Source organism: Ranitomeya variabilis, chromosome 1 (genome assembly GCF_051348905.1).
Source record: "Ranitomeya variabilis isolate aRanVar5 chromosome 1, aRanVar5.hap1, whole genome shotgun sequence".
Classification (NCBI taxonomy): domain Eukaryota; kingdom Metazoa; phylum Chordata; class Amphibia; order Anura; family Dendrobatidae; genus Ranitomeya; species Ranitomeya variabilis.
Genome location: NC_135232.1, coordinates 275741908 through 275768713, shown reverse-complemented (window position 1 = coordinate 275768713; position 26806 = coordinate 275741908). Strand labels below are relative to the sequence as shown.

Here is a 26806-nt window from a genome sequence, read left to right as displayed (position 1 = left end):
TAGAAAATGCTTCTTTAAGCATCTGTTAATGTGTCATCCAGGATAAAAAGTGTTATTTCTTTATTTCTATCAACTACCAAAATTCTAAGTGAATGAACAAAAGAGAAGTCTACATCAGAATCACCATTTGTGGTGACCACACTTTTCCTTCAGTTTTTCTAACTCCACTTTCACAAAGTGAGGCACTTTGTAGGATTTTGGTCAGGTGTATGAGTAACTATACCAAAAAAAGCAGGTGGTGATAATATACATTTTCATATGTAGAATGAAACTGTCATTAACTGAAACAAAAACTGTTGTACCGGAGGCTTACATTTGGGTTAAAAACTGCCAAACTCTGCTACAAAGGGTGAGGGTGTGGAAGACGGTGTCAAGTCACAGATCATACACCATGGCTAGACCCAGCACAGCAACAAGACACAAGGTTACTGCATCAGGAAGGTCTCTCCCAGGCAAAGATTTCAAAGCAAGGTAGGTTTTTTCAGGATGCACTGTTCAAACTTTTTTGAAGAACCATCAAGAAATTGGCAATGTTAAAGACAGAAAAAAACACAGTGGTCGGCTAAAGAAATATTCTTACTTTCCATTGAAATCAGAAGATGTACGCCAGTGCCATCAGCTCAGAAATGGCAGCAGCCTGTGGGAATCAGCTATACACATCTACTGTTGGAGAAGTCTTGCCAGAAGTGGTCTGCATGAAAAAATTACAGCCAAAAGCCATACCTTCCACATGGCAACAAGAGACTCAGCTATACATGACAAATGGCAAAAGGTGCTCTGGACCGATCAAAATTGGAAATATTTGGCTGTATCCGAAGGCAGATTGTTCGCCAGAGAAAGTTTTGGGCGGAGAAACACAGGCAGATACTTATTCTTCATGTAATACCATCACTGAGGCGTCTAGCTCCAAGTTTATTCCGCAGCAGGATAACAACCCCGAACATCAACAGCCAGTGTCATGAAGAACTGGAAGCGATGTTCTGGCTCACAGAGAGAGCCATGATGTCATCGAGTCTCTCTGGAATTACATGGTAAGACAGAAGGAATTGTGCAAGCCTACATACACAGAAGATCTGTGGTTAGTGATCCAAGATGTTTGGAAAAACCTCGCTGCCGAGTTCCTTCCTGTGTGACTAGAAGAATTGATACTAGTTTGAAGGCAAAAAGTGGTTACTAGTGATGAGCAAGCGTGCTCGGATAAGGTGTTCGAGTGTGCTCGTGTAGTAACCAAGGGTCTTCGGCGTGCTCGAGAACTATGTTGGAGTCCCTGCAGCAGCATGTCTTGTGTCTGTTATTCGAGCACGCTGAAGTCACTCAGCACTCGAGCACGCTCGCTCATCACTAGTGGTCACATTTCTCTTTTGGTCACTTTGTAATTTGTTAAACAAGCACTCCTCCCATCATAGTTTTTATCCTCTTAATATATTACAGTATATAGCACTGTGTTCTTAGAAATGCTCATTTTGCCTTTCTACCCAGTGAATTCTTCTCTTATCCATTAGATCTATGACATCGCGTGATTATAAACTGACTAACTGAAACCCATATAGAAACAGGAGGTCAATTTTCCCAGTAGGAGTCAAAAGTCACTGCAAATGTTCCTGGCAGGGGGAAAAGTTAACAGCTGGGTCAGGAGTTCCTGTTTCTACATGGAGCATATAGAAGGGCAATTGTAAGTACACAGTGCGATATCATAAGATGATTGCAATATATTAGGAGGATAAAACTTTGAAAGGAGTGCTCTTTAATTGCTAAAAGTAAACTAGTAATGCTTCTACTTTCTAAAGAAGTCTTAGCAGCAGGTTTTCCCACATTTGTCTAAAACTTTTACATAGTTACGAAAAGCTCACGTGCTGTAATCACAGTCCATCATATTCCAATCACACATTATCCTGTATAATGTACAGATGTGGACAAAGCCCAACATACTGATATCATGTTGCTGAGGCTATGTGCCCACGTTGCGGATTTGCCTCTGGAATTTTTTGTGTGGATTCTTCATCTCTTGGCAGAAAACGCAGGTGCGGATTTGATGCGTTTTTTATGCGGATTTTGTGCAGATTTCATGCGTTTTTACCCCTGCAGATTTCTATAATGGAATGGGTACAAAAACGCTGCAGATCCGCACAAATAAATCACATGCTCCTTTTTTTGATACGCAGCATTTTTCATGCGGAGTTTTCTGCGCCATTAGCACAGCAATTTTTTTTTCCATTGATTTACATTGTACTGTAAATCTGCAGCATTTCTGCAGGGCAAAAAAGGCTGCGGATCCGCAGTAAATCTGCAACGTGTGCACATAGCCTTACTGCCAGCAATTGTGCCATGTTGGAGATATGGTATAGGAAGAGTGTTGAGCAGCAGAGCACTGCGGTGACCACTACAGAGGAAAAAGGAGGTCCTGCTGCTTCCACTGTGGGGCCAGGACATGACACATGCAGTGTGCTTGCTGCACCGGCACCTGGATCTTGGTCACAGTTGTTCTGCTGCGACATTCTGACCTTCTCTTGTAACAGTGGCTAGCCTACAAATGATCACTGCAGTCCAGTGCATTTCCATAAGGGTATATAAAAATATACACTGCTCAAAAAAAAATAAAGGGAACACTTAAACAACACAAGGTAACTCCAAGTCAATCACACTTCTGTGAACTCAAACTGTCCAGTTACGAAGAAACACTGATTGTGAATCCATTTCTCCTGCTGTTGTGCAAACAGAACAGACAACAGGTAGAAATGATAGGCATTAGGCAAGACAACGCCTATAAAGGAGTGGTTCTGCAGGCGGTGACCACAGACCATTTCGCTGTTCTCATCCTTTTTTTGGCAGTTGTTTTGGTCACTTTTGCATTTCGGAATTGCTCTCACCCCTACAGGTACAGTAGCATGATGCAGTGTCTACAACTCACAGAAGTTGCTCAAGTAGTGCAGGTCATCCAGGATTGCACATCAATGCAAGCTATGGTAAGAAGGGCGGTGTCTGTCAGCACAGTATCCAGAGCATGTAGCAGAAACCAGGAGACGTGAAGGGGTCATAGGAGGGCAACAACCCAGCAGCAGGACTGCTATCTCCTCCTTTGTGAAAGGAGGAGCAGCGCTAGAGCTCTGCAAAATGACCTCCAGCAGGCCACTAACATCCATGTGTCTGCTCAAACTGTCAGAAGCAGACTCCTTGAGGGTGGTATGAGGACCCAACGTCCACAAGGGATGTTGTGCTTACAGCCCAACACCGTGCAGGGCAATTGGCATTTGCCAGAGAACAAGAGTGGCAGATTTGACACTGGCGCCCTGTGCTCTTCACGGATGAGAGCACATTCTCACTGAGCACATGTGAGAATCTGGAGACGCCTTGAAGAATGTTCTGCTGCCTGCAACATCCTCCAGCATGACCTGTTTGGCAGTGGGTCAGTAATGGTGTGGGGTGGCATTTCTTTGGAGGGCAGCACAGCCCTGCATGTGATCGCCAGAGATACTCTGACTGCCATTAGCTACTGGGATGAGATCCTCAGACCCACTGTGAGTCTATATGCAGGTGCAATGCTAGGCCTCATGTGGCTGAAGTGTGTCAGCAGCTCCTGCATGATGAAGGCATTGAAGCCATGGAGTGGCCTGCCCGTTTCCCAGACCTGTATCCAATAGAGCACATCTAGGACATCATGTCTCGTTCCATCCATCAACGCCATGTTGTACCACAGACTGTCCAGGAGTTAACCAATGCTTTAATCCAAGTCTGGGAGAAGATCCCTCAGGAGAACTTCTGCCACCTGATCAGGTACATGCCCAGGCATTGTAGGGAGGTCATATAGGCACTTTGAGGCCACACACACTACTGAGCATCATTTCCTTGTCTTGAGGCATTTCCACTGGGTCAGCCTGTACAGGATCAGCCTGTAATTTGATTTTCCACTTTGATTTTGAGCATCATTCCAAATCTAGACCTCCATGGGATCATTTTGATTTACAATGATCATTTTTATGTTTTATTGTTCTCAAGGCATTCCACTATGTAACAAATATAGATTTGCAACTGTAATATTTCAGTGATATCTAGGATGTGGTATTTTAGTGTTCCCTATATTTTTAAGCAGTGTATAATTGCTTTATTAGCACACAGGAAGGTAACATACTAGTGAACTATAGAAGCCATCATACAATGAACAAGCAGTACGCACAAAATTAAGCACTTACATATAATGTATTATGGCTAATGCAATTTGTAACTTAAAATGGTCATCTAGTCATCATCAGTGAAAAGAAAGTAAAAATTATCTAAGCCCATATACAATATGCCATGCACCTTAATCAGGAACTCACAAACCTAGAAATCTAATGATAGCACTAAACTATTCTTGTATGGACAAGATATTGTTCACCCCTGTTCTAAGCATAAGCAGTCTACTGAAGATGGTGACACAGCTCTGACGTCCTGCCTCATGCTGTATGTCAGCCAATGCATTTGGCAGTGTCTGCCACTTTGTACCCTTCCCCACATACAACCTGCCAGTTCCACCCCCACATACAGGATACCATTCTGAGCCTCAGCGCTGCGGTATATACCAGAATATATACAAGCCCACATACAATATGCCAGCCTCACCTCCTAACAGAATACTATACATAAACGTGTCCAGCCTCGGGGTCTTAAAACTACTGCTGAATAACGCACAAACATCGATCAGGTTTCATTCACCATTGCCATATGTGGCACTTAAAGGGAATCTGTCAGCAGGTTTCTGCCATGTCATCTGAAAACAGCATATGAGGTAGGGGTTAAAATGCTTTGACCTGTTTACTTGTAATGATCGTTTTTAGCACCAGTAGCTAGAAGTAGCTTGAGCCCAAGTCCGACTGCACACCCTCCTGTGATAAGCAGCTCACTGTCCATAGACTTCCATAGAGAGCCTGGTGGGGGCAGGGTTAGCTTGCTCAGCTCTGCTGCATTGCTAAATCAGAACCTCTGCATCCAGTAAACTAAGTGATACATCCTTGGATTCTGATTCTCTTTGCCTACATCAGGCTGCTCTCAGATAGCAAAAACCTGCTAATAGATTTAATCATTCAACCTTTTTTACACCCGAACATTATCTAACAACATAGATACTGTACTCGGAAGTTACTGTTGATTCTAACCCGAGTTATCTTTGACCCGTCAGTTAAGGTATGTGCACACGTTGCGGATTTCTTGCAGAAATTTCCTGAAGAAAACCGGAAATTTTCTGCAAGAAATCCGCATTTTTTTTTTTGCGTTTTTTTTCCGTTTTTTTCGCGTTTTTTTAGCATTCTGCAAGCGTAATTAGCTTGCAGAATGCTAAAGTTTTCCAAGCGATCTGTAGCATCGCTTGGAAAACTGACTGACAGGTTGGTCACACTTGTCAAACATACTGTTTGACAAGTGTGACCAACTTTTTACTATAGATGCAGCTTATGCAGCATCTATAGTAAAAGATAGAATGTTTAAAAATAATAAAAAAAATAAAAAAATGCTTATACTCACCCAGACATCTCCTCAGCGGCGTCCGGCTCCTCTTCCTATAGCTGGTCTGTGCGCACAGGACCTTCCGTGACGTCACGGTCACGTGAGCGGTCACATGACCGCTCACGACCAATCACAGGACAGTGACGTCATCGGCAGGTCTTTCGCCGCACACCAGCTACAGGAACCGAAGCGACAGCATGCAGTGGAGGCGGGAAGACATCGAGGGTGAGTATAGGACTGTTTTTTATTTTAATTCTTATTTTTTGACCACTTATATGGTGCCCAGTGCGTGGAGGAGAGTCTCCTCTCCTCCACCCTGGGTACCAACCGCACATAATCTGCTTACTTCCCGCATGGTGTGCACAGCCCCGTGCGGGAAGTAAGCAGATCAATGGACTCCCAGGTGTGCGGAATCCCCTGCAATTCCGCATTTTAATGAACATGTTGCTTTTTTTTTCCGCGATGCGATTTTTTCGCGGAAAAAAAGGCTACATTTGCACAAAAAATGCGGAATACACTTAAAATAATAGGAGGCATATGTTAGCGTTTTTTTCGCGTTTTTATCACGTTTTTATAGCGAAAAAAACGCGAAAAATACTGAACGTGTGCACATGGCCTTAGAGTTGAGTGTCATCTGAACAAGTTCAATGAACCAGAAATCTGACTTAGTCCTTTTTTTTTATTGTTTCTATGGACAGACCATTGGATATATATTTTGCTTTCTTTGTGTGAGGAACATCTGTCAACATCATACATCAGAGAAGCCATTCCCAATCGCATGTCCTTTCTCTTACAGTAAACACGTTCCATGTGTACACACGGTATATGTATGAAAAGCATGACAAAAACTTAACTGGAACATAAGGTAATTTTATGTTGATGGGAATGGGACAGGAGCTGATTTTCCACCCAGTTATTCCAGTACATCACTTTACCAGCGTTGCACATGAGACTATATTAATTCCACACACAGCTAAGAAAATCCACAGTGAAAATTGACCTGAACTGGTGATTTTAAATAGGACGCAGGCTGACATTTCCATGCAAAAAAAAAACAACAAAATCCACAAGATCTGCTCCTGAGCAGACTAGCCCATGGGGTATATCCAAGAGATCTGCTCCTGAGCAGACCAGCCCATGTGGTATATCCAAGAGATCTGCTCCTGAGCAGACTAGCCCATGTGGTATATCCACAAGATCTGCTCCTGAGCAGACCAGCCCATGTGGTATATCCAAGAGATCTGCTCCTGAGCAGACTAGCCCATGTGGTATATCCAAGAGATCTGCTCCTGAGCAGACTAGCCCATGTGGTATATCCACAAGATCTGCTCCTGAGCAGACTAGCCCATGTGGTATATCCACAAGATCTGCTCCTGAGCAGACCAGCCCATGTGGTATATCCAAGAGATCTGCTCCTGAGCAGACCAGCCCATGTGGTATATCCAAGAGATCTGCTCCTGAGCAGACCAGCCCATGTGGTATATCCAAGAGATCTGCTCCTGAGCAGACTAGCCCATGTGGTATATCCACAAGATCTGCTCCTGAGCAGACCAGCCCATATGGTATATCCACAAGATCTGCTCTTAAGCAGACTAGCCCATGTGTTATATCCACAAGATCTGCTCCTGAGCAGACTAGCCTATGTGGTATATCCAAGAGATCTGCTCCTGAACAGACTAGCCCATGTGGTATGTCCACAAGATCTGCTCCTGAGCAGACTAGCCCATGTGGTATATCCACGAGATCTGCTCCTGAGCAGACTAGCCCATGTGGTATATCCACAAGATCTGCTCCTGAGCAGACTAGCCCATGTGGTATATCCACGAGATCTGCTCCTGAGCAGACTAGCCCATGTGGTATATTCACAAGATCTGCTCCTGAGCAGACTAGCCCATGTGGTATATCCAGGAGATCTGCTCCTGAGCAGACTAGCCCATGTGGTATATCTAAGCTAAGAGATCAGCTCCTCAGCAGACTAGCCCATGTGGTACATCCACAAGATCTGCTACTAAGTAGACTAGCCCATGTGGTATACCTTAAGGCTGCGTTGGCAACAGGCATTTTCTGCATGATTAAGTAATTGTTCAGAGTAGAGAAATAGTGAGGCTGCAGCATGACCTATGAGTGTGAATGCATCCTTAAAGACCTTTAAAGTAGAAGGATTTTGATTAGTGCTGTTCATTTTACATCACATTTAAGTCCCACTCCAACATGCGTTTACGGTTTTTTTTGTTTTTTTTTGCATCCACAATTATCCATACCTGTATCAAATACTTACCCATCAGTGTCTTCTGCAGATTCCAGCGCTGCCCCAGGCCCTCTCCATCATGTGACCTCAGCTCCTAGTTGCCAGCTCACAAAGCAGGACCATTACTTCCGGTCATAAAGTAAGCCTATGACAGCCTTGTTCTCATTCTCAATAGATTTACATTTGAGAAAGCGACATCCGGTCCACACAGAAACTAAGTGAGGCAGCGGGTCACACCGGTGGTCACATGATCCAGGAGAGGGATCGGAGCAGCGTTGAAAATGATAGGTAAAATATCATGCACATTTCTTCCTTGCATTTTTTTGATCTGTGATTTGTTTTTGTTTTTTAAGAAAAAACAGAATGTTAATTCTTTCATTGTTTTTACTGCAGTTTTCTCCCATTGAGCTCAAAATGGCTTAGTATATATATATATATACACATACACACACACATACGTTTAATCTTCTCTGCAGTTTTCTAGTCAGACTTTTTCATGCAGGAAAAATTTTTAGTAAAAAAATTATGTAATTTCACATGCAGTTTTCTGGCCATAACGATGCAGAAAAAAAACATCAAAACAGCTACTTGCGAATATAGTCTTAGGTTAAGTTCACACTGTTAATTTTCAGCTGCGTTTTACAGTACCTGCCAAGTCTATGAGATTTCAGAAATCTCATGCACACAAATTGGTTTTTTTTGTCATCAGTATTTTGTGCTTTGCATGTTTTTTTGGACACAGAGCATGTTACTTCTATCAGCGTTTTTCACCCGTTGACTTGAATGGGTGGTGAAAAAAAAGGTTGCAAAAACACAGCTATCATTTTTTGCAGCGTTTTTTGTGTGCCAAAACCTCATTCTTTGGAATAGGACTTTTTTTTCAATACTAAACTTCATCAGCATGCACAAGACACAAATCTAGCATGCCAAAACCGCAGCAAAACAACAAATCAAAAATGTCACGAAAAACATGATGAAAACCTGTTTTTTTTTTTCCTGCATCTTTCCTGCCAAGAGACGAGGTTTTGCTGCAGAAAAAAAAAAAACACGCTGCAAAAACGACCAGTGTGAACTTAGCCTTACAGTAGAATTCAGGAACCAATTAAACCTTTCCGACGAACAAGCTTGGTATTTGATACGATCACAATATAAAAAAAACAGCAAAAGAAACAAAAAGAGTCAAAATACTGGCGAGACCAAAGTGCCTATTAGAGAAAACACAAGATGTGGGCACGGCACCATAGCTAATCTAATTCATGCCAAGCTGTGGTGTTCTGTATGCCAGGAATCTCACCCCAGTACCATGGAGGCGCACACCACTACCCTGACACAAGATTCACAAAGGGGTGTGCACCTCTTCATGAGTCAGGAGTGTCTGACTCCACTGCACACCCCCTCATCAAGACCAGTGAGAAAAATTTCTGATGAATCGGGGTGTCATCGAGGACAATGGGAGAGAGGTTGGGGGGAGGTCACACAGATCTTACTGCCGTCACCAGTCTTGTCTAGGGACGAAACTCTGCTGCCTCCAATCATCAGGACAATTATGCAATTGACTAACGAGTGATGGACGGGCCAGAGTCTTCTTCCAACACTAGACTGTTTATTGGGGAACTCACAGTGAGTGTACGGTATATACACCTCAGATTCCAATGCACTGAATATATACACACACCAATACGGCCACTGCCAACTCCACAATAACAAGAAGAGCTGCCACCAACAATCATTTATACAGGGGTGTGGTTTACAGAGCAAGAGGAAACCAGTAGTGATGAGCGAATGTGCTCGGATCTTATCCGAGCATCTGGACGTGCTCATATATTATGTTCAAGTCCCCGCGGCTATTAGGGAATCCCCACGAGTTCAGGCTGCCTAACAAACAGGCAATCCCTGCATGAGTTGAGGCTGTGTAACAGCAGCAAATCATGCAGCCGCAGGGACTCGTATGTAATATACCAGCACGTTCAAGATACTCTGATAACACCCGAGCATACTCAGATAAGACATTATCCAAGCACATTCGCCCATCACTAGAAAAGCGCTGTTAGATCTTATATAATCTGGAAAAGAAGGCTGTGTTTATAAAAAAAATATACAAAGGTGTTACAAAATGGGAACAAAATACGGTATATACAATCACATGGAATAAAAGGGATAACAAAAGAAGTACTAAACCTGATGTTGCAGGAATGGCTCTTATCTTTATGGAGGGAAACTCTCCGATTAGGACAATGAAAAACTCTTAGGCCATGTGCACACGTTCAGTATTTTTCGCGTTTTTTCGCTATAAAAACGTGATATAAACGCGAAAAAAACGCTTACATATGCCTCCTATTATTTACAGTGTATTCCGCATTTCTTGTGCAAATGTTGCATTTTTTTCCGCGAAAAAAATCGCATCGCGGAAAAAAAAGCAACATGTTCATTAAATTTGCGGAATTGCGGGGATTCCGCACACCTAGGAATGCATTGATCTACTTACTTTCCGCATGTGGCTGTGCACACCATGCGGGAAGTAAGCAGATCATGTGCGGTTGGTACCCAGGGTGGAGGAGAGGAGACCATATAATTGGTAAAAAAAAAAAAAAAAGAATTAAAATAAAAAATAGTGATATACTCACCTTTGATGGCCCCGGAGTCTTCCCGTCTCTCAGGTGCATGCTGCCGCTTCCGTTCCTATAGATGGTGTGTGTGAAGGACCTGCGATGACGTCGCAGTCTTGTGATTGGTAGCGAGACCGCTCATGTGACCGCGACGTCATCGAAGGTCCTGCACACACACACCATCTATAGGAACGGACGCCGCTGAGGAGTTCGGCTGTCTGCAGGTGAGCATAACTATTTTTTTTATTTTTTTTAAACATTCTATCTTTTACTATTGATGCTGCATAGGCAGCATCCATAGTAAAAAGTTGGTCACACTTGTCAAACACTATGTTTGACAAGTGTGACCAACCTGTCAGTCCTCAGTTTTCCAAGCGATGCTACAGATCGCTTGGAAAACTTTAGCATTCTGCAAGCTAATTTTGCTTGCAAAATGCTAAAAAAAAAAACGCAAAAAAAAAATGCGGATTTCTTGCAGAAAATTTCCGGTTTTCTTCAGGAAATTTCTGCAAGAAATACTGACGAGTGCACATACCCTTATAGCAAACTATGCCTTCCAGAATGAGCAATGACAGACATGCAAACTCATTCTTATTAAAGCGAGGTTACGCCCACATACCTCCTCTTGGTGAGATCATGTGGGGGCTTGTTGTGCGACGTGCTAGGCCTGTTAGAATTTTATGACATCCCTAATAGGGTTGAGCGAAACGGATCGGACAAATTAAAAAAATCGCCAACTTTCGGCAAAGCCGGGTTTCATGAAACCCGACCCTAGTGTGGGATCGGCCATGAGGTCGGCGATCTTCGCGCCAAAGTCGCGTTTCATATGACGCGTTCAGTGCCATTTCTCAGCCAACGAAAGAGGACGCAGAGTGTGGGCAGCGTGATGACATAGGTCTCGATCCCCACCATCGTAGAGAAGGGCATGACAGTGATTGGCTTGCTTTCTGCGGCGTCACAGGGGGTATAAAGGGGCGTGCACGAAGACCGCCATCTTACTTCTGCCGATCTCAGCATAGGGAGAGATTGCTGCACTTCGTCAGAAGGGCTATAGTTAGGGAGGGAAGATTAACCCCCAAACCGCTTGTACTGTAGAGATTTTCACTGTCCAACACCACCTTTGTTTTGCAGGGACAGTGGAGGCTATATCTTTGCATCAGCTCTGTAGCTTATTAGGCTGCCTTATAAGGCTCCCTGATAGCTGCATTGATGTTTGCACGCTGCTGTGCACACCAACTGCTTTTTTTAAAAGCAAAAATCCTGTTGATCCTTTCTGCAGTTATCTTGTTTATTTGTCCACACTTTTGTGTGCAGCAGTACTTTTAATTCCTGCCATACTTGTCCTGAGATCATTGTACTACAGTCCTTGTATTTTTTCATATATCTTCCAGCCACGTTCTGCCACTTACATTGTGTTGTGTTACACACTGGGCCTGAGTTGTGGTGCTGTCTCCCCCCAAAAAAGGGAGATTCAAATTGTCACAAAGTGGATATACGTCAGTTCTGTTAGTTTGTCGTATATCAGCCAGCCACGTTCTGCCACTTACATTGTGTTATACACTGGGCCTGAGTTGTGGTGCAGTCTCCCCCCAAAAAAAGGGAGATTCAAATTGTCACAAAGTGGATATACGTCAATTCTGTTAGTTTGTTTCAGCCAGCCACGTTCTGACACTTACATTGTGTTGTGTTATACACTGGGCCTGAGTTTTGGTTCAGTCTCCCCAAAATGAAAAGGGAGATTTAAATTCTCAACAAGTTTATATACACCTTCTACCTACAGACTTTGCTCACACATCCTCCGGTCGCCCGTACACTCCAGCCGTATGCTGAACCATCAGCAATCGCTGAATCTTCCCCAGCACCGCCTAATAATCGACGTTGCAACAAGGTGGAACTCCACACTGCACATGCTTCAGAGGCTGTGCGAACAGAGGCGTGCTGTAATTTATCTGTGGGAGGATACACATACATGGGCAGGCACTTGGATGGCAGACATGGAGTTGTCTGGTGTGCAGTGGTCGAAGCTACAAGACCTCTATCAAGTCCTTCAGTGTAGGGTTGAGCGACCTTTAGTTTTTTAGGGTCGAGTCGGGTTTTGTGAAACCCGACTGTCTTAAAAGTCGAGTCGAGTGAAATCGGCCGACCACCGTGAAAAGTCGGGTTTCGGCCGAAACACGAAACCCAATGAAGGAAATTATTATTTTTTTTTTTCTCCCTCTCCCTCTCCGTCCCAGCACAGAAAATTTCGTATTGCACATTCCAGATCCCTACTGCGCACAAGCGATAATATGACGATAGGCGTTCACTCCCCTAAGACCTATGTCATCACTCTGCCCACGCTCATTCATTGGCTGAAAAAATGGCGCTAAACGCGTCATACGAACCGCGACTTTGGCGCCAAGATCGCGTACCGCATGGCCGACCCCGCACAGGGATCGGGTCGGGTTTCATGAGACGCCGACTTTGCCAAAAGTCGGCGACTTATGAAAATGAACGACCCGTTTCGCTCAACCCTACTTCAGTGTTTTGAGGAATGCACATGGCTGGTAAGTGCAGACGACGCCATCATAAGCATGAGCATCCCCCTAATGCGTCTGCTGATGCAAAGTTTGACGCACATTAAGGAGCAGGCGTCTGCAGCCGAAGAGGAGGGAAGCCTTGATGACAGTCAGCCATTGTCAGCTCAGGGAACTCTCGTGGACGAGGTGGCGGACGAAGAGGAGGAGGAGGATGATGGGGATGAATATTTATGGGAGGAGGATGCTTCTCAGGGGGCAATAGAAACTGGTGGCGTTGCAAGGTCAGGTACAGGGTTTTAGCGGGACACAAGTGATGTTGATTTGCAAGAAAGTGCTCCTCAACCCAGAACAAACAGTGAACATTGACACCTGGAACATTGGCCCACATGGCTGAGTATGCCTTGCGTATCCTAAAAAGGGACCCCCGCATTATCAAAATGATGACCGATGACGATTACTGGTTGGCCTGCCTCCTGGATCCACGATATAAAGGAAAATTACAAAATATCATGCCACATGAGAACCTTGAGCAAATATTGGCTACCAAACAAGCAACTCTTGTAGACCGTTTTGTTCAGGCATTCCCAGCACACAGCGGCGGTGATGGTTCTCACACGAGCCGTAGTGGGCAACATGGCAGAGGAGTTAGAGGTGCACAAATCCGAAGTGGCGTTGGACAGAGGGGTTTTATGACCAGGTTGTGGAGTGATTTCGCAATGACCGCAGACACGACAGGTACAGCTGCATCGATTCAAAGTGACAGGAGACAGCATTTTTCCAGTATGGTTACGAACTACTTTTCCACCCTTATCGATGTTCTCCCTCACAGGTCATTCCCCTTTGATTACTGGGCATCTAAACTAGACACCTGGCCTGAATTGGCAGAATATGCATTACAGGAGCTCGCATGCCCTGCTGCTAGTGTGCTATCAGAAAGAGTATTCAGTGCTGCTGGTTCAATACTGACCGAAAAAAGGACTCGTCTGGCTATCCGAAATGTTGATGATCTAACCTTCATTAAAATTAACCAATCATGGATTTCAAATTATTTGGCCCCACCTTCCCCTGCTGACACGTAGCTTGCCTGAAAAATGTCTTGCTTTTGGCCTCCTCTTACTGACTTCTCCAATTCCTCCATTTGCAGCTGCTGAACGTCCACCATAGGCCATTTTTATACCTCCCTAAATGGGCTGACCCCCCCCACAGGGCCGTGGTCACCACCTGGTGCAAGCACCGGTGCGAGTGCCGTTTGCCTGGACAGGTGGGTGTGCCCACTCTTGGGCGACGGCACTGGCACATAGTACAATGAAGTGTCTCTGACGGTGGTGGTGCACAACCAACGTCAGACACACCGTCGTAATATGAGGGGCCCTGTGCCTGTACCGCCGCCCACGAGAGAGTGTTCCCCCCCAGCTCGAACAGTGCTCTACCACTTGCAATACTTACCTCTCCCTGCTCCACCACTGTGTAGTCTGTGCTGTTAAATCCTTCAATGGCACTGCCAATACAAATTTGTTGAAATTATAGATGATCGTTAAAATATACAGGGGCCCTGGCCTCCATTTAGACCAGTTAATACTTTGCGCCAACTACCACTGTCTGCTACTCAGCAGAGGAGCCCACCCCTGGTACCTAGCTATGCCACCTGTTTATTTATGAAAAAATTTTTGGCAGATATTTAGCCTACTTACTTATTTGGGCCTACTCACTTTGTCAGCCACTCCTTAGAGTTGTCCTCCGCTGAACAAAGCAATGCCGCCTGGTTAGTCCTGTTACCAATTTTGAACTGCATTTAGCCTACCTACTTATTTGGGCCTACTCACTGTGTCAGCTTCTCATTACAGCTGTCCTCCACTGAACAAAGCAATGCCGCCTGGTTAGTCCTGTTACCATTTTTGAACTGCATTTAGCCTACTTACTTATTTGGGCCTACTCACTGTGTCAGCCTCTCCTTACAGTTGTCCTCCGCTGAAGAAAGCAATGCCGCCTGTTTATTCCGGTTACCAATTTTGAACTGCATTTAGCCTACTAACTTCTTTGGGCCTACTCACTGTGTCAGCCTCTCATTACAGTTGTCCTCCGCTGAACAAAGCAATGCCGCCAGTTTAGTCCTGTTACCAATTTTGAACTGCATTTAGCCTACTTACTTATTAGAGCCTACTCACTGTGTCAGCCTCTCATCACAGTTGTCCTCCACTGAACAAAGCAATGCCACCTGGTTAGTCCTGTTACCAATTTTGAACAGCATTTAGCCAACTTTATTATTTGGGCCTATATCTGTGTTTCCTCCTCATCCTGCCCATTGCCCAGCCACTGCTAGATGACTCTGCTGGTGCATTGACCCAGACCACTACATTCCCCTTGCACTCTACACGGCCAGAATCTGACCCTGCTGAAAGTCAGGTTCCCCTTCCAGAATACTATACCACCTTACACGGGGACAAAGGGGAAGGTGCAGATGAAAGTGCAGGTTCCTTCATCAGGTGGAGGGGCATACTAGTTGGCGACGTCACTGGCACAGGGCCCCTCATAGTACGCAAAAGTGTCTCTGCCGGTGGGAGGCGCCACCCGCCGTCAAACACACCGCCATACTATGAGGGGCCCTGTGCCAGTGCCAATGCCAACGAGTGGGCGCCCCACTGCTTGCTCAGGATCACAGCACTTGCAAAGTTGAAATACTTACCTCTCCCTGCTCCACCGCCGTGACGTATTCCGCGTTTCCTGGGCCCATGAAAAACTTGAGCCAGCCCTACCACCCCCACAACTTTAACCAAATGACCCCCAGTTTTCAATGCCTATTATTATAAAGTAAATTAAGATTGACAAGCTTCAGTAATCAGAATTGATGTTTTTGGCATTAAAATGGGCACTGTAGGCGTTTTCCTGTCCTCCACTCACTGCCGACTTTGATTCCCCATCGACTTGCATTGGGTTTCGTGTTTCAGTCGGCCCCCGACTTTACGCAATAATCGTCACGAAAACCCGACTCGATCCGAAAAAAGTAAAAGTCGCTCAACTCTAATCCCTAACTTTCAGGATATCTTCGCCCCTGGAGGTCCCAAGCAGTAGACATTATCAACATGTTTCCTATTGCAATTTTACCTCTCTCAGGGCTGTGGAGTAGTGGTCCATTCTGGTGGAGTGGGTATAAAATGGACCAACTCCTAAAATATATAATAAATTGGGTACAGTAGTACAATGCAGGAACTGCTCTAAAGGTTTTCACAAGAATTTGAGAAAGTTATGAAATGGCCTATAAATGTCTCTTCTGTCCCTGATCCAAGGATCTTTTCTTTTAGTTGCGATGAATCTGTGCTGCACTTTATGTACATGCTCTGTAGTGACCAGTATAGTTTTCTATAGTGATGAAACATGAAATGGATAGCATCGGCCATAGGACCAATATTAAGCTGGAGGGGTTAGAATGGACTTATGGTAATGTGAGTGAATGCATTATGTTCATTGCTTCACTATGATACCGAAAATATATCTCCCGTAAATATTGGATTGATGCAAACCCAGTATTCATAATTGAACACGGACTCCACACAGTCTCAGAACAGTGCTCTGATCAGAGAAAGCTCTTGCCTGGGAAGTGCATTTCCTTGCATCTGCGCAAACTAATCCCTGTCCAGGTGGCTGGTTCCCAGAGCCAATCCCCTGTGGAAAACACCTGATCACTACAAAAGGTTCCTGCTTCAATGGACGTTGAAGTGTCACCTCTCTCACTTCCCCAGTTATAATTAGTTTCTCTCTTCCTCAGTTATAATTAATCCCATATAATCAGTGTGAAGTCCTACTTCAATGGAGGTTGAAGTCTCCGTTCTTTCTCTCTTCTTTCATTACAATTAGACCTATATGTTCAATGTGACGGTGATACGTCTCCTCTCTGGAGATGTCTGTATGGATTTTAATTTTTCTCTATGACACAGGGCCTAAGAGTTTTGGCTGCGGCTCATGTCAACAGCTTACATTACTGCGGATTTTGTAATATACCGTATATACTAGAGTATAAGCCGAGATTTTCAGCCCATTTTTTTTAGGCTGAAAGTGCCCCTCTCGGCCTATACTGGAGTCATTGTCCCTGGGAGGTCGGCGGGGAAGGGGGGAGCGGCGGCTGTGACATACTCACCTGCTCCTGGCGAGGTCCCTGAATCTCCGGGCGCTGACAGCTTCTTCCAGCGTTGAGCGGTCATGTGGTACCGCTCATTACAGTAATGAATATGGACCCGACTCCACTCCCATAGGGGAGGAGCCGCATATTAATTACTGTAGTGAGCGGTAACGGTGACCGCTCAACGCTGGAAGAAGCGGTCAGCGCCAGGGACCGCACCAGGAGCAGGTGAGTATAATGGGGAGGGGGAGCACTGCGCGATATTCACCTCTCCTCGTTCCGGGCACCGCTCCGTCTTCCGCGTCCTCTGCAGGTCAGAGGGCGCGATGACGTGGTTAGTCCGAGCCCTCTGCCTGAACAACAGTGCAGAGGACGCGGAAGACACAGCGGCGCCGGAACGAGGACCAGTGAGTATTGCAAGTGCCGGGGGCCTGAGCGACGAGAGGTGAGTATGTGATATATTTTTTTTTTTTTAATCGCAGCAACAGCATATGGGGCAAATATCTCTATGGAGCATCTTATGGGGCCATATTCAACGTTTATGCAGCACTGTATGGGGCAAATATCTTTATGGATCATCTTAAGGGCCCATATTCAACTTTTGTGAAGCACTATATGGGGGCAAATATCTCTATGGAGCATGTTATGGGGCCATTTTCAACATTTGTGCAGCACTATATGGGGCAAATATCTTTATGGAGCATCTTATGGGGCCATTTTCAACATTTGTGCAGCATTATATGGGGCAAGTATCTTTATGGAGCATCTTATGGGGCCATAATCAACGTTTGTGCAGCACTATATGGGGCAAATATCTCTATGGAGCATCTTATGGGGCCATAATCAACATTTGTGCAGCATTATATTGGGCAAATGTCTCTATGGAGCATCTTATGCTGCCCTTATTAACCTTTATGCAGTACTGTATGGGGCAAATTTGTCTATGGAGCATCTTATGGGGCCATTATTAACCTTTGTGCAGCATTATATGGGGTATATTTTAATATGGAGCATCTTATGGGGCCCATCATGAACTGTATGGAGCATTATATGGGGCTCCTGATTCAATATGGATATTCAAAAACACTTAACCTACTGATGTCTCAATTAATTTTACTTTTATTGGTATCTATTTTTATTTTTGACATTTACCGGTAGCTACTGCATTTTCCACACTAGGCTTATACTCGAGTCATTAAGTTTTCCCAGTTTTTTGTGGCAAAATTAGGGGGGGTCGGCTTATACTCGAGTATATACGGTAACATGACAGACAACGCTTGGGGTCCACTTTTCTAAAAATGGTAAACCCCTTTTTAAGTGTAGTCTTGTAGGCATCTTATGCCGCCAATGAAAAGGAACACTGATCATATAATGACCATCTGATCACTAAACAAAATAAAAGTTTATATATCAGTGTGTAACAAGGCTTGCCACAAGCAATATGGGCACACGTTATACCCATTATAAAGGAATTTATTTCAAAAGCAATGCTACTGGGTTAAAAAAAAATTACACAAAGTTCACATCTGTGTTTGGACTTTCATTTTTCTGTCATCATAGAAAGAAAAAAATATAAGCCAGCCATATGATGGACACCAGAGGCTCTGCGTGGACCCTACTGAATATAACAGGGTCCGTTGGGCATCTAGCACTTTACCAGGAAAGAAGAAACAAAGCTGCACTATTGTCCCTGACATTTATAGCAGAAATCAATGCAGATGTGGACTGACCAAAAAAGGTGACCTGCCGCACTGTTATACATGAGAAGTGCACCACCACCGGAGCACCCAATGCCGGCATCAGTCTGAGCAAGAACTGCAGACGGCTAATGCCGGCAATGACTTATGAGGTGTGGAAGAAATACATGTTTCAGATACAAATGGCTTACAGTCATCTTTTTGTTGAGCGCTTACTTAGGCTGGGTTCACATTGCGTTAAACCCGTCCGTTAGATGGACTACGTTACACAGCGGCATAACGCAGTGTAAAGCAGTCCGTTAACGCGGCCATTGAATCCAATGGCGGACGCATCTTTAGCGCACGCCCACAATGGGCGTGCGCTAGCGATGTGCCGTCATTGAGTGACGGACCCCGAGACGCGGGCTGCAGCGTTTCCGGGTCAGTCACCGCTAGCGCAGATAGAGCTAGCAGATGCTCTATCTGCGCTAGCGCGCTGCCATACCGGCACTTGCACTAACAGCAGCCCGTTAACGTATGTGTTGAACGGGCAGCTGTTAACGCAATGTGAACATACGTTAATGGGCTGCTGTTAGCGCAAGTGCCGGTATGGCAGCGCGCTAGCGCAGATACAGCATCTGCTAGCTCTATCTGCGCTAGCGGTGACGGACCCGGAAACGCTGCAGCCCGCGTCTCAGGGTCCGTTACTCAATGACGGCACATCGCTAGCGCACGCCCATTGGATTCAATGGCAGCGTTAACGGACTACGTTACACCGCGTTATGCCGCGGTGTAACGTAGTCCGTCTAACGGACGGGTTTAACGCAATGTGAACCCAGCCTTAGGAAAATGCCTCAGAATACAAGTTTGTTAGCAAGTATCCCTAACACTGCTAAAGCAGGATCATGCCACGTTTTACCTTATGTTGGGACTCTGTAAGGGTCTTCTGCATGACGCCTTAGAAACAGGATTTGGATGTGCTCCAGACACAGCCATAGGGCCCAATTCATTATTGCATTAGCACAATTTTTAGTCCTGTTTCTGGCCTTTTTTGTAGGGTTGTGGAGTTGGTAAGCCAAACCTCCGACTCCTCAATTTCTGACTCTACGGCTCATAATCCCCAGCACTGCCTGCCAACTGCACATGTACATAAAGTGCAGCACAGATTCATCTCACCTAAAAGCCGAGATCCTTAGATTAGGGACAGAACAGACATTTATAGGACATTTCATAACTTTCCCAAATTATTACGAAAACATTCACAGCACATCCTGCATTGTACTAGTGTACCCAATTTATTATATATTTTATACCAAGTCTGATGCCCTGATTTTTTTGCCTCATTTTGATTTGCACCTAATTATTCTAATTTGCGCTTTTTAAGTCTATTTTGTGTGTTCATCTGTTGGGGGGGTTGTTTTGTACTTAAAAGTTGCAAAAAAAAAAAAAGTTGGAGGTAAAAACAAAGTGACTGAGTAAAAGCATAATGGTCTTGATTCACCAAGATTGACTTGTTACATGCCAGCTTTGATGAACACTATGCTGTAGTAAAATGGGCCAAATTTAGGAGGCATGTGCCATTTTAAAGAACTTAGCACGTCTTTAAGCTTCCGTGCACCACTGCAAGAAATGTACTCGACTTTTGTCAAAAGTTATCCCACTTTTCTGGTGTAAATTATCATACATTATTCTTCCGCGATGGAGCACGCCGCTCTCAGCTAAGCTCCGTTTTTCAAGAACTTAGTGGACCTGGCAGGGACCGGTGTGAAAACCTTTGCGTAAATACAAACTAGACAAAAATTGAGACATTTCATGCCGTTTTCCCACAGGAATATGGCAAAAACTGCTTTCTGTATTGAGGCCATTATCTGTTTTCACATTTTTAGGTTTATGGCCAAAACATCGCTTCATAAGCCTTCTTGATCTGGATGGAATAAAAGCTTTGAGATGGGTGTAAATCTGGTGTCTTGGAAACGGATTATTTTGGACTGCACTGGCAATCGGGTGCAGATTCATTCCAAAATAGGCCCAAAGCCAAAGAGTCATCCGTTTTGTGCTTTGTTGACAGGGTGTGATTGCCGATGTCATGCTGAGTGACAGTCGGATCATTGCTGCCTAATTCTGGGAAGCAGCAGAATCGCCGGCAGGAGCAGTCCTGGAAAGACCCTTTAAGAAAGGCACAATGCTTTATAAAGTTGCTAGTTTTAAGGTGTGTACTTATCTGCAGTGATGAGCGGACGTGCACTGATAAGGTATTATGTGAGCATGCTCGTATGGTAACAGAGCGTCTTCGTCGTGCTCGAAAAATGTGCTGGAGTCCTCACGGATGCATGTCTAGCTGCTGTGCGACAGTCGCAGGGAACACATGCAGGGACTGCCAGCTTGTTAGGCAATCTCATCACGTGTTGTGACTGCCGAACACTCATGAGACGTGCAGTCGCGAGGACTCGACCATATTTTTCGAGCATGCCGAAGACACTGTTACCATACGAGCATGCTCACATAATACCTTATCCGAGCACGTTTGCTCATCACCACTTATCTGTCTTCAGGAGCGCATTGCTCTGCACCCTCCTGTCTTGCCGGAGGTCGGTCCCTCCTTAAGACTAACAGTTCATACCAGCTTCAGAGCAGCACTTGCAAGTGCACACTCCTTACCTAGGGAACTGGCCACCTCTGAGAGATTGCAGCAGTGGCCTCTAACCAGGGCAACATGCAGGGGTCCATAAAATTAAAGATCCCGCCTTCCTTAGAACAAAGGGCTTAAAAAATGTTTAAGTGGCAGACAGCTTATGCATTATGCCAACGAACGCTCAGACCTGCACAGTGAACCAATCATGGCAGAAATTTCCAAACATCACTGGTCTGAAAAAAAACATGCCCACATGAACTCGACACAGGGCTACTCTCACACCCATCTCATTTGTTACATTAGTGAGATAGACGGTTTCTCTCTGGTGTCAGAAAACCTCCGCGCTGCATCCATTTAGTTATCTTTTTGGGGGCTGAAGCAGGTAGACTGTTCTTTTATTTGTCCATTGACTTATATTGAACCTGTCACCAGGATTGTGTACAGTAATCTACAGACAGTCAGATTGGCAGTGTTACACTGATATAAAATGATACCTGGTGATGGAATCCGTCTTGCGGTTGTTGTTTAATCTTTATTTTCAGTTAATGAGATTCTCGTGCTCCGGGGCGGCCTTTATGTGGTGCTCTGCTTACATTCATCTGTATGGGCTTATGGCAGGGCACTGATCCCTCACTGACCTGCTGCCCATTTTACTTAGTGTATATCTTATTGTTTTGAAAAAAAAAAAAAATACATTCATCATGCAGGCAGCGGCGCTTGTGCTGTAGCACAATTGGATCTATGATATCCATATACAGGTCCTTCTCAAAAAATGAGCATATAGTGTTAAATTTCATTATTTACCATAATGTAATGATTACAATTAAACTTTCATATATTATAGATTCATTATCCACCAACTGAAATTTGTCAGGTCTTTTATTGTTTTAATACTGATGATTTTGGCATACAACTCCTGATAACCCAAAAAACCTGTCTCAATAAATTAGCATATTTCACCCGTCCAATCAAATAAAAGTGTTTTTTAATAACAAACAAAAAAACCATCAAATAATAATGTTCAGTTATGCACTCAATACTTGGTCGGGAATCCTTTGGCAGAAATGACTGCTTCAATGCGGCGTGGCATGGAGGCAATCAGCCTGTGACACTGCTGAGATGTTATGGAGGCCCAGGATGCTTCAATAGCAGCCTTAAGCTCATCCAGAGTGTTGGGTCTTGCGTCTCTCAACTTTCTCTTCACAATATCCCACAGATTCTCTATGGGGTTCAGGTCAGGAGAGTTGGCAGGCCAATTGAGCACAGTAATACCATGGTCAGTAAACCATTTACCAGTGGTTTTGGCACTGTGAGCAGGTGCCAGGTCGTGCTGAAAAATGAAATCTTCATCTCCATAAAGCATTTCAGCCGATGGAAGCATGAAGTGCTCCAAAATCTCCTGATAGCTAGCTGCATTGACCCTGCCCTTGATGAAACACAGTGGACCAACACCAGCAGCTGACATGGCACCCCACACCATCACTGACTGTGGGTACTTGACACTGGACTTCAGGCATTTTGGCATTTCCTTCTCCCCAGTCTTCCTCCAGACTCTGGCACCTTGATTTCCGAATGACATGCAAAATTTGCTTTCATCAGAAAAAAGTACTTGGGACCACTTAGCAACAGTCCAGTGCTGCTTCTCTGTAGCCCAGGTCAGGCGCTTCTGCCGCTGTTTACGGTTCAAAAGTGGCTTTACCTGGGGAATGCGGCACCTGTAGCCCATTTCCTGCACACGCCTGTGCACGGTGGCTCTGGATGTTTCCACACCAGACTCAGTCCACTGCTTCCTCAGGTTCCCCAAGGTCTGGAATCGGTCCTTCTCCACAATCTTCCTCAGGTCCGGTCACCTCTTCTCGTTGTACAGCGTTTTCTGCCACATTGTTTCCTTCCAACAGACTTACCATTGAGGTGCCTTGATACAGCACTCTCGGAACAGCCTATTTGTTGAGAAATTTCTTTCTGGGTCTTACCCTCTTGCTTGAGGGTGTCAATGATGGCCTTCTTGACATCTGTCAGGTCGCTAGTCTTACCCATGATGGGGGTTTTGAGTAATGAACCAGCCAGGGAGTTTTTAAAAGCCTCAGGTATCTTTTGCATGTGTTTAGAGTTAATTAGTTGATTCAGAAGATTAGGGTAATAGGTCGTTTAGAGAACCTTTTCTTGATATGCTAATTTATTGAGACAGGTTTTTTGGGTTTTCAGGAGTTGTAGGCCAAAATCATCAGTATTAAAACAATAAAAGACCTGACAAATTTCAGATGGTGGATAATGAATCTATAATATATGAAAGTTTAATTGTAATCATTACATTATGGTAAATAATGAAATTTAACACTATATGCTAATTTTTTGAGAAGGACCTGTATTAATTTAAAAAATATAAAATTTCTTCAGGGAAAAAAAGAAATCTCAAAATGGTCCCGGCCGCACCTGCGCAGTAGCACGAGTCGGACCGCGTGTGCAGCAGCATTTATCAGCGATCCATATCACGCTACTGTGCAAGCGCCATCTTGGTGGAGGCTAGCTATTTTTTTTTTAACTAGCAAAATGGCGCCTGCACAATAGCATCTATCACTTTCCGTATTATGCTATTACGCAGGTGCCATTTTTAGAACTATTTTTTTTCCCCTGAATAAATTGATATAATTAAATAAATTTAATATATGGATATTATAGATTCAATCATGCTACAGTGCAGGCGCCCGGATGATGAATGCAATTTTTTTCCCAAAACAATAAAGATATATAGTATGGGGCAGGTCAGTGAGGGATCAGTAACCTGTCAGGAGCCATACTGGTGAATATGTAAGTAGACCCCCACAGGCCGCCCTGGAGCACGAGCTGATCATTACCTCAAAACTAGAAAAAAAAAAATAGAAGATTAAACAACTACAGGACAGATTTCATCACCCAGATATCATTGTAATCAGTATAAAGGCGCCGACCTGACACTGTGTAGGTTACTGAGCACAATCCTGCTGACAGGTTTGCTTTAACAAAGGATCAGTGAAAAGTAGATGGAACCCCCGAAGCGTTACGTATAGCTGTCCCTTTTACACGGATCCCTAAAGACTCGTGTGGACAGTTTATTGGAGGATTAGCACAAAAGGACTTGTAGTTCTCCTTCCTGCTTGTTCCACTTCTGACATTGGATTCAAAAACTGCTGTGATGCTTTCTAAAAAAAAAAACACTTGTCCCATCTGTGCTGCAGGTTTTGCTTAGTATAGGATCCCGTCCACAGTGCCACTAGTGTAAGATGTTGCTGAGCTCCAGATGGCACAATTGCAGCACATCAGATCCACGGGAACTTCCATCTAAGCGGTATGCTGCACAGTCGGTATATGGACAGCGATGCCCGGCCTGATCCGCACCAATACATGCCTAAGATGAGATATTGTGCTCCGTACACGGACGGACAGACATGCTTCTTATTGGCAGAAAGATCTTTCATTCAATGTAAAATCATGAATCCATGAATATTCCCAGAATGAGGGTTGTTCTCCAGCCGGTGTCACAGAGCGTGTATGGCCGGACGAACACCTACAAGAAGTAATATGGAGGGATACGTGCCCGGCGCTACAATGGCTCCGCAGCGATCAGACGGCTCATGGACTTTGTATACGAGGCCCTCAGGTCTGTGCCCAGACAAGGGTTAGATGGCCGTACTGAAACCGGGGCCCGTCACCACCACAAACCGCGGACGTGGCCCACACTGTGCATTCACACAGCAGATGAGCTGCCCAATACAAACATGCACTAGTCCGTAAATCAGAGCATCACAATTCCAAAGATGCGTCCGTCTGACCGAACACTAAGGGATTTCACAAACTAGTTTTCATATGAGCGCTACCTAGATAGATCCCAGCCGCTGACATCCAACAACAGTAACCCTGCGCTGCCCCCTCACTGCCTGGTGGGAAGGAGAACTGCAGACATCTCTCCATGAGTAAAACAGATGCAACAAACTGAAAGAAATATGTGAACCCTGGCTAAGGGGTCAGAGAACAACGTCCACACACTGGGCACCTGCATGAATAATGGGCAGATGTAACCACACCATGCACGTGTGCCAAGAGCGCCAGGCACCTGCCCGTGTGAGTATATGGGGGGCTGCGGTGGCATCACTGATAGTGACAAGACCCCACAGCACAGATCAGACCGGGGCACCAGGCACCTGCCCGTGTCAGTATATGGGGGGCTGCGGTGGCATCACTGATAGTGACAAGACCCCACAGCACAGATCAGACCGGGGGCACCTGCCCGTGTCAGTATATGGGGGGCTGTGGTGGCATCACTACTGATAGTGACAAGACCCCACAGCACAGACCGGGGGCACCAGGCACCTGCCCGTGTCAGTATATGGGGGGCTGCGGTGGCATCACTGATCATGACAAGACCCCACAGCACAGACCGGGGGCACCTGCCCGTGTCAGTATATGGGGGGCTGCGGTGGCATCACTGATAGTGACAAGACCCCACAGTACAGACCGGGGGCACCTGCCCGTGTCAGTATATGGGGGGCTGTGGTGGCATCACTACTGATAGTGACAAGACCCCACAGTACAGACCGGGGGCACCTGCCCGTGTCAGTATATGGGGGGCTGTGGTGGCATCACTACTGATAGTGACGACCCCACAGCACAGACCATTGGCAGCGCACAGGGGATGAATAAGGGGCAGATGTGACCACGCCATGTACGGGTGCCAGCGGTACCCAGCCCCGGGGCACCACACAGGGCCACATACGCCACCAGCACTACAGTGCCACTTCCCATGGGCGGCGATTCCTGGGTGGCACAGACTGGACCTGGCGGCTCAGTGCCCGCACACCTACATGGCACAGAGCGGCAGTGCCCGGCTGTACGGTGGCTGCGGGCAGACATCCCACATAAGGGAGGACACAGGATAACCCGTGGTCCCCGGTGCGGACCCCCATCGGCCTCTCCCTGGACAGCCCAGTTCCCCACCCCGGGGAAGCCGCTCTCACCGCTGTCTCCGATAATCAGCAACTTGAACAGATGGTCGTAATCCCGGGCCATGTTGGCGGCCTGTGCAGCTGGTGGGCCGGCTCCCGGGATCCGCGCGTTCCGTTCCGACCGAATCCGCTTCCCGGACAAACAGCCGGAAGTGACAGCGAAACCGCGACGAGTGCGCAGACGCAGACCACGCCCACGGCTGCCCCACCTGAGCGCGAGCCCGGGGCGGCTCCCTTCTGCGTGCGCGCGCCTCTGGAGTAGAGCGGACGGACACTGAACCGCCATTTTGACTGAAGCTCTACTCCTTTCTTGTCACATTGCAGCAGCTCCGCCAGGAGGCGCTGTGCTCCCCCGCACGGTCCCTGACCCTTGTGGCTGCTTTCTGTGGTAGCGGGCAAAGCACGGGTTAGTGTTTACCTGACGCTTAATTTCCCAGAGGCGACTACATGGCTTATAAGTCTCCTCACTCTAACATGCCAGGCTTGGCTTGTGACTCTCCACAAGGAGAAACGTTATCCTTATACCCCGTAGTGTAGACGCCGTCAGGGACGTCTGT

General features: G+C 45.6%; 1 protein-coding gene across 1 annotated transcript in view; it reads right to left on the bottom strand.

The window, feature by feature from the left end:
* The window catches only part of RAB35 (RAB35, member RAS oncogene family), a 32647-nt gene extending 6220 nt beyond the window's left edge, over nucleotides 1-26427 (bottom strand). Inside the window, exon 1 of the mRNA XM_077294768.1 lies at nucleotides 26262-26427. Within this exon, the coding sequence (XP_077150883.1) occupies nucleotides 26262-26313 (52 nt within the window). The 5' untranslated portion in view covers nucleotides 26314-26427. The remainder of the gene's footprint in view (nucleotides 1-26261) is intronic.
* Nucleotides 26428-26806: the final 379 nt, after the last annotated feature.